Consider the following 15825-nt stretch of genomic DNA (forward strand, 5'->3'; position numbering starts at 1 on the left):
ATGCACACATCTGTTGATAACATTGACTGTTAAATCTTTTCTGTTTTTTTGAAATATTTTTTTAGATATATTTATGATAAACTGTATTTATAAAGGAACTATAGATCAACACGCAGGCACACTAAAAAAATCAGGAATATCAGTAATAATAATAATAATAATAATAATAATAATAATAATAACAAGCACAAATAGAACATGAACTGACACACATGTTAGATATAGAAGAAAAATTTCAGCTGACATATATAGAATACAAAGACACAAATACAGACATTAGACCATTCTTGCATAGACCACCAAATAACCCACAAGTCGAAATAACAATAACAACTATCAACACAATCATACACAACAAAATAAATGAAAATACAACTATGGAAGAGTTACAACTACTGATGTATGTAGGAGCACTCACTACACTAAATATACACACTAGGCAGAGATCAGAACCAACCAAGACACAGAAGAAACCCACAAAACCAGCATGGCAACACAGGCTACAGATCAGAATAGAAAAACTGAGAAAAGACATTGGACAGCTAACACAATTTATAAGAAATGAAATATCAGACAAAATACGAAAAAGGTTAGGTAAAATCTCACAACAAGAAGTGATAGAGCAGTTAGATGAAAAGAAGCAGAAATTACAAGCATTGGCCAAACGACTTAGAAGATACAAAAAAAGTGAAAATAGAAGGAAACAAAACAAAACCTTCAACACAAACCAAAAGAAATTTTACCAGACAATAGATAACACACACATTAAAATAGACAATCCACCAAACATAACAGACATGGAACACTTCTAGAGCAACATATGGTCAAACCCGGTACAGCATAACAGGCATGCACGGTGGATACAAGCAGAAACAGACACATAGAAGATGATGCCACAAATGCCTGAAGTGATAATTTTGCAACATGAAGTCACCCAAGCAATTACTTCTACTCACAATTAGAAATCCCCTGGAAAAGATAAAGTAGCAAATTTCTGGCTAAAGAAGTTCACCTCAACACATTCACATCTAACTAAGTTATTTAACATAATAGAGGGAAACATTCCACGCGGGAAAAATATATTTAAAAACAAAGATGATGTGACTTACCGACGGAAGCGCTGGCAGGTCGATAGAAACACAAACAAACACATACATACACACACACAAAATTCTAGCTTTCGCAACCAATGGTTGCTTCGTCAGGAAAGAGGGAAGGAGAGGGAAAGACGAAAGGATGTGGGTTTTAAGGGAGAGGGTAAGGAGTCATTCCAATCCTGGGAGCAGAAAGACTTACCTTAGGGGGAAAAAAGGAAAAAAGAACAGGTATACACTCGCACACACGCACATATCCATCAGCACATACACAGACACAAGCAGACATTTGTAAAGGTAAAGAGTTTGGGCAGAGATGTCAGTCGAGGCGGAAGTACAGAGGCAAAGATGTTGTTGAAAGACAGGTGAGGTATGAGCGGCAGCAACTTGAAATTAGCGGAGGTTGAGGCCTGGCGGATAACGAGAAGAGAGGATATACTGAAGTGCAAGTTCCCATCTCTGGAGTTCTGACAGGTTGGTGTTAGTGGGAAGTATCCAGATAACCCGGACAGTGTAACACTGTGCCAAGATGTGCTGGCCGTGCACCAAGGCATGTTTAGCCACATGGTGATCCTCATTACCAACAAACACTGTCTGCCTGTGTCCATTCATGCGAATGGACAGTTTGTTGTTGGTCATTCCCACATATAAAGCTTCACAGTGTAGGCAGGTCAGTTGGTAGATCACGTTGGTGCTTTCACACGTGGCTCTGCCTTTGATCGTGTACACCTTCCGGGTTACAGGACTGGAGTAGGTGGTGGTGGGAGGGTGCATTGGACGGGTTTTACACCGGGGGCGGTTACAAGGGTAGGAGCCAGAGGGTAAGGAAGGTGGTTTGGGGATTTCATAGGGATGAACTAAGAGGTTATGAAGGTTAGGTGGACGGCGGAAAGACACTCTTGGTGGAGTGGGGAGGATTTCATGAAGGATGGATCTCATTTCAGGGCAGGATTTGAGGAAGTCGTATCCCTGCTGGAGAACCACATTCAGAGTCTGATCCAGTCCCGGAAAGTATCCTGTCACAAGTGGGCACTTTTGTGGTTCTTCTGTGGGAGGTTCTGGGTTTTAGGGTACGAGGAAGTGGCTCTGGTTATTTGCTTCTGTACCAGGTCGGGAGGGAAGTTGCGGGATGTGAAATCTGTTTTCAGGTTGTTGGTGTAATGGTTTAGGGATTCCGGACTGGAGCAGATTCGTTTGCCACGAAGACCTAGGCTGTAGGGAAGGGACCGTTTGATGTGGAATGGGTGGCAGCTGTCATAATGGAGGTACTGTTGCTTGTTGGTGGGTTTGATGTGGATGGACGTGTGAAGCTGGCCATTGGACAGATGAAGGTCAACGTCAAGGAAAGTGGCATGGGATTTGGAGTAGGACCAGGTGAATCTGATGGACCCAAAGGAGTTGAGGTTGGAGAGTAAATTCTGGAGTTCTTCTTCACTGTGAGTCCAGATCATGAAGATGTCATCAATAAATCTGTACCAAACTTTGGGTTGGCAGGCCTGGGTAACCAAGAAGGCTTCCTCTAAGTGACCCATGAATAGGTTGGCGTACAAGGGGGCCATCCTGGTACCCATGGCTGTTCCCTTTAATTGTTGGTATGTCTGGCCTTCAAAAGTGAAGAAGTTGTGGGTCAGGATGAAGCTGGCTAAGGTAATGAGGAAAGAGGTTTTAGGTAGGGTGGCAGGTGATCAGCGTGAAATGAAGTGCTCCATCGCATCGAGGCCCTGGACGTGCGGAATATTTGTGTATAAGGAAGTGGCATCAATGGTTACAAGGATGGTTTCCGGGGGTAATAGATTGGGTAAGGATCCCGGCGTTCGAGAAAGTGGTTGGTGTCTTTGATGAAGGATGGGAGACTGCATGTAATGGGTTGAATGTGTTGATCTATGCGGTTTTAACGTCTTAGTTCATCCCTATGAAATCCCCAAACCACCTTCCTTACCCTCTGGCTCCTACCCTTGTAACCGCCCCCGGTGTAAAACCTGTCCAATGCACCCTCCCACCACCACCTACTCCAGTCCTGTAACCCGGAAGGTGTACACGATCAAAGGCAGAGCCACGTGTGAAAGCACCCACGTGATTTACCAACTGACCTGCCTACACTGTGAAGCTTTCTATGTGGGAATGACCAGCAACAAACTGTCCATTCGCATGAATGGACATAGGCAGACAGTGTTTGTTGGTAATGAGGATCACCCTGTGGCTAAACATGCCTTGGTGCACGGCCAGCACATCTTGGCACAGTGTTACACCGTCCGGGTTATCTGGATACTTCCCACTAACACCAGCCTGTCCGAACTCCGGAGATGGGAACTTGCACTTCAGTATATCCTCTCTTCTCGTTATCCGCCAGGCCTCAACCTCCGCTAATTTCAAGTTGCTGCCGCTCATACCTCACCTGTCTTTCAACAACATCTTTGCCTCTGTACTTCCGCCTCGACTGACATCTCTGCCCAAACTCTTTGCCTTTACAAATGTCTGCTTGTGTCTGTGTATGTGCGGATGGATATGTGTGTGTGTGCGAGTGTTTACCTGTCCTTTTTTCCTTTTTTCCCCCTAATGTAAGTCTTTCCGCCCCCGGGATTGGAATGACTCCTTACCCTCTCCCTTAAAACCCACATCCTTTCGTCTTTCCCTCTCCTTCCCTCTTTCGTGACGAAGCAACCATTGGTTGCGAAAGCTAGAATTTTGTGTGTATGTATGTGTTTGCTTGTGTTTCTATCGACCTGCCAGCGCTTTCGTATGGTAAGTCACATCATCTTTGTTTTTAAATATATTTTTCCCGTGTGGAATGTTTCCCTCTATTATATTCATATCATTAATTTGAACCCAAAATCACGTTTGTTATTGTCACTGTTGCATTTCGAAATCTTTTCTGTCGTCTTATTTTCTCTTTCTGTTTTTGCCAGTAGGTTCACTTTGTATTCACCTTCTCCTTTTTACCGTAATCTACTATACAATTTTATCCCGCATATATACTCAATAATACGTAACCCACTTCCAAACCATAACCAAAAAAAATTTTTTTCCCCCGCTTTCAACACTACCGCTGCTATAAAATCCACTGTTTCTAGTTCACAAACTGTTCCTTTCACCTTTTAAACAACCATCTCAGGTAGTTCAGGTTGTTCTAATAACTTTCGCTTTATTTCCGTTTTTTTTTTTTTTTTTTACACACACACATCATTGATCATTTTTAGCCGCTTCCCACAGGTTTTAACGTCATTATTTCTTCGTCAGACAATTGTTAGCCTCATTCTCATAATCTGCCACCACAAAACCACTCCTTTTTAATACATTTACATGTAATTTTTTCGAAATTTTTCCCGAATTTCTCCACCCTTTAATGTGTTTTGGCGGCAACACAACCACCTAACCTTTATGCACATCGTTGTCTACCAACCCAAGTTCACCACAGGATCAACACAGCCCAGCTTTAACCAACACTTTTTCGCCTTTTTTCACACCAGATCTTGCTTTCTAGTTCACCTTTATCTCTCCCCATATATATATATATTTCAGTTTCATTTCAGCCTCATGTTACACTTTCCACCTTCTAATACCATGTCACCCTCACAACACCCCCACAACGACCCCATTAAGTTTTATTTACATTCCCTCCGCAAACATGCCTTCGCCCTAGCCAGATTACGCTCCCATATTTTATTTTCTCAGGCTTGTCTGACATTTGGCATTACCCCCAAAGGCCTCACACTTAAAGTTCCCATCTCTGGCTGCAACCCTTCTTTCCATCAGTCCCTATACCCATTCCAAACTGAACAATCCATTGCCCCCACCCACCTAATCTTTCACCTACACATCAACTCAGCCAATGAACACACCCGTCAACTCCTATCCTTATTAAAAGTCCTCAATCTTTCCTCTCCCTCATCCACACCCGCTGTTCAAAGCATCCTCCTACAGGCCAACCGCAAATTAGAACAGCATGCCACCCTCCACGTCAAAAAATTATCCAATCTCCTGGTTTCCCACCTCCGGAAAGGCAACTCACTCACCCTTCACAACCTTTCCAGCAAACCTCAACCTCCTCTCATTGCACACAAACCCAGTCTCTCCCATTTACTCAATCTCCCACTTCCAGCTCCACTCCCTCCAAAACCTCAAAATTCCAATCAACGCAATCTGGAACCACAACACCCCAATTCAGTAGTTAACCTTTCCTCCAAACCTCTCTCCCAATCCGAAACCTCTGTCCTATCCAAAGGCCTCACCTTCAGCCCCACTCCCAGATTCAACCAAACACCCCTTGTCAAAGATTTACTGTCCTACACTCGGACTCTCTGCTGGAAATATCACTTTGCCACGAAGAAAAATGATCCGAATCCTACTCCTAATGATCCAACTCCCCAAGACACTATCCAAATTGAACCCTGCCTGTAACAGTTCCGTCCTCCGTCACAGCGGGACCCACCCCCTCTTCCTCAAAATCACCCTCTCCAAACCTTCCAGAAATTTCTGACTTCTAGCCTTGCTTCTCAATCCTTCTTAAAAAACCTTAATCCTACTCCCAACATCACCACTGCTGAAGCCCAAGCTATCTGTGATCTGAAGGCTGACCGATCCATCGTCATTCTTCCGGCGGACAAGGGTTCCACGACCATGGTACTTGATCGTCGGGAGTATGTGGCTGAGGGACTGCGTCAGCTTTCAGACAACACCACATACAAAGTTTGCCAAGGTAACCCCATTCCTGATGTCCAGGCGGAGCTACAAGGAATCCTCAGAACCTTAGGCCCCCTGCAAAACCTTTCACCTGACTCCATCAACCTCCTGACCCCACCGACACCCCGCACACCTACCTTCTACCTTCTTCCTAAAATCCACAAACCCAATCATCCCGGCCGCCCCATTGTAGCTGGTTACCAAGCCCCCACAGAACGTATCTCTGCCTACGTAGATCAACACCTTCAACCCATTACATGCAGTCTCCCATCCTTCATCAAAGACACCAACCACTTTCTCGAACGCCTGGAATCCTTACCCAATCTATTACCCCCGGAAACCATCCTTGTAACCATTGATGCCACTTCCTTATACACAAATATTCCGCACGTCCAGGGCCTCGCTGCGATGGAGCACTTCCTTTCACGCCGATCACCTGCCACCCTACCTAAAACCTCTTTCCTCATTACCTTAGCCAGCTTCATCCTGACCCACAACTTCTTCACTTTTGAAGGCCAGACATACCAACAATTAAAGGGAACAGCCATGGGTACCAGGATGGCCCCTTTGTACGCCAACCTATTCATGGGTCACTTAGAGGAAGCCTTCTTGGTTACCCAGGCCTGCCAACCCAAAGTTTGGTACAGATTTATTGATGACATCTTCATGATGTGGACTCACAGTGAAGAACAACTCCAGAATTTACTCTCCAACCTCAACTCCTTTGGGTCCATCAGATTCACCTGGTCCTACTCCAAATCCCATGCCACTTTCCTTGACGTTGGCCTCCATCTGTCCAATGGCCAGCTTCACACGTCCGTCCACATCAAACCCACCAACAAGCAACAGTACCTCCATTATGACAGCTGCCACCCATTCCACATCAAACGATCCCTTCCTTACAGCCTAGGTCTTCGTGGCAAACGAATCTGCTCCAGTCCGGAATCCCTAAACCATTACACCAACAACCTGAAAACAGATTTCACATCCCGCAACTTCCCTCCCGACCTGGTACAGAAGCAAATAACCAGAGCCACTTCCTCGTACCCTAAAACCCAGAACCTCCCACAGAAGAACCACAAAAGTGCCCCACTTGTGACAGGATACTTTCCGGGACTGGATCAGACTCTGAATGTGGTTCTCCAGCAGGGATACGACTTCCTCAAATCCTGCCCTGAAATGAGATCCATCCTTCATGAAATCCTCCCCACTCCACCAAGAGTGTCTTTCCGCCGTCCACCTAACCTTCGTAACCTCTTAGTTCATCCCTATGAAATCCCCAAACCACCTTCCTTACCCTCTGGCTCCTACCCTTGTAACCGCCCCCGGTGTAAAACCTGTCCAATGCACCCTCCCACCACCACCTACTCCAGTTCTGTAACCCGGAAGGTGTACACGATCAAAGGCAGAGCCACGTGTGAAAGCACCCACGTGATTTACCAACTGACCTGCCTACACTGTGAAGCTTTCTATGTGGGAATGACCAGCAACAAACTGTCCATTCGCATGAATGGACACAGGCAGACAGTGTTTGTTGGTAATGAGGATCACCATGTGGCTAAACATGCCTTGGTGCACGGCCAGCACATCTTGGCACAGTGTTACACCGTCCGGGCTATCTGGATACTTCCCACTAACACCAGCCTGTCAGAACTCCGGAGATGGGAACTTGCCCTTCAGTATATCCTCTCTTCTCGTTATCCGCCAGGCCTCAACCTCCGCTAATTTCAAGTTGCTGCCGCTCATACCTCACCTGTCTTTCAACAACATCTTTGCCTCTGTACTTCCGCCTCGACTGACATCTCTGCCCAAACTCTTTGCCTTTACAAATGTCTGCTTGTGTCTGTGTATGTGCGGATGGATATGTGTGTGTGTGCGAGTGTATACCTGTCCTTTTTTCCTTTTTTCCCCCTAAGGTAAGTCTTTCTGCTCCCGGGATTGGAATGACTTCTTACCCTCTCCTTTAAAACCCACATCCTTTCGTCTTTCCCTCTCCTTCCCTCTTTCCTGACGAAGCAACCATTGGTTGCGAAAGCTAGAATTTTGTGTGTATGTATGTGTTTGTTTGTGTTTCTATCGACCTGTCAGCACTTTCGTATGGTAAGTCACATCATCTTTGTTTTTAAATAAATTATTTAACAGTTACATTGCAGACCCATATACATTCCCTGATACACTTAGACATGGATTACTTATCTGAAACCTAAAGATCAAGCAGACACAGCAAACCCAACTAAATTTCGCCCCATAACATGCCTACCAACAATATACAAAATATTAACTTCAATCATTACACAGAAATTAATGACACATACAACACAGAACAAAATTATAAATGAAGAACAAAAAGGCTGCTGCAAAGGAGCACAAGGATGTAAAGAGCAACTGCTAGATGCAGAGGTGACATATCAAACTAAAATTAAACAAAGGTCGCTACACTACTCATACATTGGTTACCGAAAAGCTTTTGATAGTGTACCCCACTCATGGTTACTACAAATATTGGAAATATACAAAGTAGATCCTAAATTGATACAGTTCCTAAACATAGTAATGAAAAATTGGAAAACCACACTTAATATCCAAACAAATTCAAATAATATCACATTACAGCCAATACAGATTAAGCGTGGAATATACCGAGGAGACTCATTAAGTCCTTTCTGGTTCTGCCTTGCTCTGAACCCACTATCCAACATGCTAAATAATACAAATTATGGATACAATATTACTGGAACATACCCACACAAAATCACACATTTGCTATACATGGATGATCTAAAACTACTGGCAGCAACAAATCAACAACTCAACCAATTACTAAAGATAACAGAAGTATTCAGCAATGATATGAATATGGCTTTTGGAACAGACAAATGTAAGAGAAATAGCATAGTCAAGGGAAAACACACTAAACAAGAAGATTACATATTGGATAACCACAGCGACTGCATAGAAGCGATGGAAAAAACAGATGCCTATAAATATCTAGAACACCGACAAAAAATAGAAATAGATAATACAAATATTAAAGAAGAACTAAAAGAAAAATATAGACAAAGACTAACAAAAATACTGAAAACAGAATTGACAGCAAGAAACAAGGCAAAAGCTATAAATACTTATGCTATACCGATATTGAGCTACTCATTTGGAGTAGTGAAATGGAGTAACACAGACCTAGAAGCACTCAATACACTTACACGATCACAATGCCACAAATATAGAATACATCACATTCATTCAGAAGCAGAAAGATTCACATTAAGCAGAAAGGAAGGAGGAAGGGGATTTATCGACATAAAAAACCTACATTATGGACAGGTAGACAATTTAAGAAAATTCTTTCTAGAACGAGCAGAAACTAGCAAAATACACAAAGCAATCACTCATATAAATACATCGGCTACACCACTGCAATTTCATAACCACTTCTACAACCCTTTAGATCACATAACATCAACAGATACGAAGAAAGTGAATTGGAAAAAGAAAACACTACATGGCAAGCACCTGTATCATCTAACACAGCCACACATCGATGAAGACACATCCAGCACATGGCTAAGCACATGGCTAAGCACATGGCTAAGAAAAGGCAATATATACAGTGAGACAGAAGGATTCATGATTGGAATACAGGATCAAACAATAAACACCAGATATTACAGCAAACACATTATTAAAGATCCCAATACCACAACAGATAAATGCAGACTTTGCAAACAACAAATAGAAACAGTAGATCACATCACAAGCGGATGTACAATACTAGCAAATACAGAATACCCCAGAAGACATGACAATGTAGCAAAAATAATACATCAACATCTTGCCTTACAACATAAACTTATAAAACAACACGTTCCCACATACAAGTATGCACCACAAAATGTGCTGGAGAATGATGAATACAAATTATACTGGAACAGAACCATTATAACAGATAAAACAACACCACATAACAAACCTGACATCATACTCACCAATAAAAAGAAGAAATTAACACAACTAATCAAAATATCCATACTCAATATAACAAATATACAAAAGAAAACAGGAGAAAAAATTGAAAAATACATCCAACTGGTTGACGAAGTCAAGGACATGTGGCATCAGGATAAAGTTGACATTATACCAATTATACTATCAACTACAGGAGTCATACCACACAATATCCACCAGTACATCAACGCAATATGGCTACATCCAACTACAGAAATCTGTAATTATTGATACATGTTCAATTACCCGAAAGTTCCTAAATGCAATGTAACATATACTGTACAGTTAAAAGGAAGTCACGCTTGATCAAGGTCCGCGTCACTTTCCATTTTTGACCAGACATAACGTCTGAGAAAGGAAAGAAATAATAATAATAGCAATAGCAGCAAATACAGCCCCATTGTTTATTGTGCTTGTGTGTGGAGCCAGATAATCATATTTTTCTCTTCATAAGGCTCTCTTTACTGGAGGAAAAAAATTTCTGCTGCTGATGCTGTAGTCCCGTTTTATTTTTATGATTCAACAAGAAAGCCATTGATATTTTATTACAATTTTTTGACATGAAAATTGTTTAGAAATCAATGCACACAAATCTGCATCAATCAAGGATGCAGACAGTACGTCTTCCAGACAGGATCACTGTCTTCTTTAATAAAGGCATTAAGTATGTCATTTCTATGACATATTTATATAATAGATCTTACACTCATTCAAAACTGAATTGGATGTAACTTCTGTTTGGAAAGAGAAAGCACTCATTTGTCCTTGATCATGACCAGGTCATGGGTGCACTCCAACTTACAGCTGTTAACATTACATCTGTTGCTGAGCATATTGTACTCACTCCTACTAAAAAACATATTGTTGAATAGGCAGTTACTTTTAGTTAATTGCTGGTTTATTTCTTTTACTTACTTACTGCACCTGTACATGAATGTTCTTTTTCAGCCTGTGATCATGTTGACTTTTTTTGTTTTATAAATTGCCAATTTTGTAGATTATTGGTTGTATATGCCCTGCCTGCCATAACAATGTCAAACTAAGAGAGGAAAGTTATGAAAACCATCTGTCTGTGACTCATGTAGATTTTTTTGGTGTGTTTGTGTGTTGCAGCTTTTACTGTATTACAATGTACAGTTTGCAGATTGGCCTTGGGCTAAACAGCCTAGGAAATTGCCCTAGGGCTGTCTTTTTTACCAGGTGGACACAGGTTCAATCCGATTCTGGCTACCCTCTCTCTATCATAAGATAGAGTACTGCATCTTAAGTTATGCAGGGAGCCTAATGTATCAGTTTCAGATTATATATAAGCAGTATATCACATAAATTTATACTGTACTCTATATTTGTAGTTTTCATTTAATATCAACATATTTAAATGACCAACCAAGGCCTAAGTATGCCCACTAGTTAATGTTTACATTTCCTTTGTGATTGAAAATAAGTACTTACTTCGGTAGTTCTGTATATGTTTGATAATCATTTTATTTTGCTAAGCCTTCCTTCTCTAGGTTACTCTGTGGTGAACCAACATATCTAACTGTCTTTAGCCAGTGCTGTATTTCAAGAGATGACCCAGTGTGATTAATTAATTTAGGCAGTTACATCAACTGAGAATAATATAAAATATACACCATTGGTTCTTGTGTCCTTGGTATAGTGAAGATAATATACATATACTGCTTACACTATCTTTTGTGATGCTAGACTATCTTTCTGCATAATTATTTCTTTTCCACATCTGGTAACTCATTTTTAGAGAGGCAATATCTATTTAAATTTTAAGGATGGATAAAAAAAATCTACTCCCCAGGCGGCTGACAGAGAAAACACAGCCAAAGTATTTAAATATGCAAACTTTTAGAGCTTGTGGTTCCTTCTTCTGGCAGAAGGATTGAAGGGGAAGGATGATGAGTAATGAAAAAGGACTAGTGAAGCTTAGATAATCGGGAGAGTTCAGAAAAGTCGCCCAGAACCCTAGGTCAGGGGAGTGTTACCGGACGGGATGAGAAGGAAAAACTGGTTGTTGGGGACTGCACTGGATGAGATTTGAAAACCTGAGAGTTTAAAGGTGGAAGATAGGATACTATGCAAGACAGAGATTACTGCCAAAACATCGTACAAGAGTTAAATACGGTGGAAAACTAAGTGCATTATATGTGGTAGAGATGAGGAGAAATAGACAGGTAAAATGAAAGATAAAGGAAACTAAAAAGGGAGTAAAGAAATGAATAATTACTCAGAAGAAATGCTGATATCGAAGAAATTAATGTAAATTACGGCCAGGTGGGTGGTGGGAACCAAGGACATGTTGTAATGCCAGTTCACAAAATGTGTTTTTACTAGTTACTGACCCAGTGACATTGAAAGTGTCCTGAGCATAGTATCTGTGTTACAGGATGTTTCTGAGTAATAATAGTCAGGGTTTCATATCTTGTATTGCATGTCAAATAGCATGTGTACTTATGGTCTTAAATTGGGGTTTTAATGGACATTTTGTTTATGTCATGAGTGGTTGGTAGATTGTTCTTACAATTATTTTGCATTGTCATACTTTCTTAGACTTATATTTATGCATGTTTGTTGACAGGAAAAGCGTGAGCTAGGAACACATACTTCAACTGTTGAGAGAAATCAAAATGAAGAACTTCTAAGTGCCGCAGTGAAAAGTAAGTCCCCAATAGACACCACACTTCTTCTTCTTCTTCTTCTTCTTCTTCTTCTTCTTCTTGATCATCTCTAAAGTATTGCTTCATTGCTGGGCTTCAATAATTTCATGAGGTAATTGTAATACTTATAAATTTAAATGTTGTAAATCCTTTCTGATAATATTTGTCTCGAGAGTAATCTTGTCTAATGTGACTATTAACAATACAAACAAGAAGATTCTGAACTGTGCTGCTGTAAAGAAATGCTGAAAACGAAATGGATAGGTTGACTGGTTAATGGAGAATTATTGAAGCAAATTATGGAGGAAAGAGCATTGTGCACAATTTGACTAAAAGAAAGAATCCATTGATAGGATGCATCTTGAGGTATTAAGGAAGTCAGTTATGTTATGAAGGGAAATGTACTGTAGATAGGCTTGTGTGTGTGTGTTTATTTATTTATTTATTTATTTGCTTGTTTATTTGTTTTTGGGGGGGGGGGGGGGGGGGGGGGTAAAAATTGTAGAGGGAGACCAAGGCTTGACTACAGTTAATAGGTTCAAAGGGTGAAGACTGAAACATTTTTGTAGAGATGAAAATGCATGAATAGTATAGGCTAGCATAGAGAGCTGCATTAAATCAGTTTTTGGACTGAAGACCACAACAATAGCAGCAGCAACAACAACAGTTTACATCCTTGTGAAGTAATTTCTTGTTGAGAGCACACACCTCATTTCTCATTTAATTTAATTTATTCAGCCATACACAATTTATGCCCTTTCCCTTACCCTTTTCTTGAATTATATCATATGAACCAGGGATGAAGGGCAACATACAGATTCCACATTCCCAGATTTCTGAAAAGTGTTTGACACAATGCCCCACTGCAGACTGTTAATGATGGTACTAAGCATATGGAATAGGTTCCCAGATGTGTGAGTGGCTCAATGACTTCTTAAGTAATAGAACCCAACACATGGTCTTCAATGGCCATTACTCATCAAATATGAGGGTATTGTCAGAAGTGCCCCAGGGAATTGTGGTAGGACTGCTCTTATTCTCTGTATACATAAATGACATGACATACAGGGTGAGCAGTGATCTGCAGCTATTTGCTGATGATGCTGTGGTATATGGGAAAATGTCATTGACTGGCTGTGTGAGGACTCAAGGTATCTTAGATAAAATTTCTAGTTTGTTTGATGAATGACATCTTGATCTAAATGTAAATGAGTGGGAAAAACAACCCTTTATTGTTCAAACACAGCATTTGTAGTGTGCTAATTGACACTCTCATGTCAATTAAATATCCAGGCAAAGCATTGCAAAATGATATGAAATGGAATGAGCATGTAAGGGAATGTAAATTGTTGACATTAGTTTATTGGGAGTATTTTCAGAAAGTGTGGCTCATCTGCAAAGGAGACTGAGTGTAGAACACTAGTATGACCCATTCTTGAGTACTGTTTAAGTGTTTGGGATCCCAACCAGTTTAGGTTAAAGGAAAACATCAAAGCAGTTCAGAGGTGGGCTGCTAGATATGTTACTTGTAGGTCCGATCAACTCACGAGCATTGTAGAGATGCTACATGAGCTCAAGTGGAAATCTCCCCAGGGAAGAAAACATTCCTTTCGTGAAACACTACTCAGAAAATTCAGAGAATCGGCATTAAAAGTTCACTGCAGAATGATTCTAGAACTGACAACATACATTTCACATAAGGACCATGAATATAAGAGAAATCAGAGCTCATACAGAGGCATATAGATAGTCATTTTTCCCTCACTCTATTTGCGAGTGGAACAGAAAAGGAAGTTCTTAGTGAGCTTCGTGCACAATGATTAGCGAAGTAGTACTTAGACATGGGTATAGTAACAAAATGTCACCTATTATGGGTAAAATGTTTACATTTTCATAAAACAGTCAAGCCACAACCCATAACACAACCTTACAGCTTCAGTTTTACCAGTATCTTTTCTACTACTTTCCAAACTTTACCGAAGTTCTCCTGAATATTTCACTACAGAGTGGAAATTCACTCTGAAACAAATCACTTAGGCTGTGGTACCCTTTTTTACAAGAGTGTTAATCCCACAGGGCATGTGAGAGAACTTCTCTAAGGCTTGTAAATTAGGAGAAGATGTACTGGTGGAAGTTAAGTGGTGAGGAGAGGTGACTCGTGCTTTGATAGGTCAGTGATAGAGCACTTGCGCCTGCAAGACAAAGATTCTGGGTTTAAGTCTCGGTCTGGCACACAGTTTTAATTTGCCAGTTAGTTTCAAGTCTGTACACACTTCTCCGCAAAGGCAAAATTCATTTTGGAAAATACATGCAGTCAGAAATAAGTTAGAAATCTTCTTGTCCATGTAGTATTAGGGAATATATATGAACATTGGTAGCATACCCCTACATCAGAATCAGTGCGTCCAGAAAAACTCAGCGTATTTTTTTGTTCTGGAAAACGCAGAGAATTTTTGCAGTTTGCCTCCAAACCCTTGAAAAGGCATGACACCTGATTTGCTGTGGGGCAGAGGCATTTTACTTGCCTTCTGCTTGCTTTGAAGCAGTGCTGTGCTCACTGTTCACCCTCAGCTTGGTGCTTATTTATTTCAGCATCCCCCACACCCTCCCCTTGCACAGTCCAATGCAATGGCCTGTCAGTCCTGCCCAGCCTAGCCATGCCCGGGAGTGCTAAGCCATGGTGAGCCAAACTGTGTGGAGGTTTGTTGTTGTTGACATGTAATAGCTTGCATGTCTGTCACTGCAGCCTGGCTGCACATCCATGGTTTTTTATGCCACAGAATTGTGCATTTGTGATGCTATGTGACCAACAAGGAGCTGTGTAGAGTATTGTGGAGTTTGCATTTGTATCTGTTCCAATACAAGTATTGCTTTTTTGCTAACACAATATAATGACAAAAGCATGTCATTTTAGGGGAGGTTGCCGTGTATTACAGTCTATCTGTTTTGAACTAGGGATACTAGGGCATGATAGGTTTGCATACAGTACATTGTGTTACATGTATACCAAAAATGTCTGTTGTTGCACGTCAGCAGCTACCGATCTGATTGATTTTGTGTATGAATAAGATTGATTATAGAGCTTTAGTGGTAGACATCAAATATTGACATTAGAACACTAACAAGCATGCCTCGATCTTTTGGCATGTGGTGGTTGGTTATCATTGAGCTAATGTCTGCAATGGGAATGGTTTGACACAGGTGGCCTGAGGACAAGTGGGGACTGTATGAGTAAGGGAATGGAGCAGTAGGGGCAAGCCTTTGTGTCATTTCTCTCCTCGTTAGGTAGTGTTTCTGATGTTGCTGTGGGTCTTAGTTGCTGTAACCCACTTTCGGTCAAATGCAGGCAAGGAAGATATTATTACCTTTTTTTCCAC

At 41.1% G+C, this 15825-nt stretch overlaps 1 protein-coding gene across 1 annotated transcript in view; it reads left to right on the forward strand.

The window, feature by feature from the left end:
- The window catches only part of LOC124612894 (centrosomal protein of 290 kDa-like), a 220283-nt gene that overhangs the window by 120277 nt on the left and 84181 nt on the right, over positions 1-15825 (forward strand). Inside the window, exon 18 of the mRNA XM_047141357.1 lies at positions 12370-12448. Coding sequence (XP_046997313.1) covers positions 12370-12448 — 79 coding nt within the window. The remainder of the gene's footprint in view (positions 1-12369; positions 12449-15825) is intronic.

Source organism: Schistocerca americana, chromosome 1 (genome assembly GCF_021461395.2).
Source record: "Schistocerca americana isolate TAMUIC-IGC-003095 chromosome 1, iqSchAmer2.1, whole genome shotgun sequence".
Taxonomy (NCBI): Eukaryota; Metazoa; Arthropoda; class Insecta; order Orthoptera; family Acrididae; genus Schistocerca; species Schistocerca americana.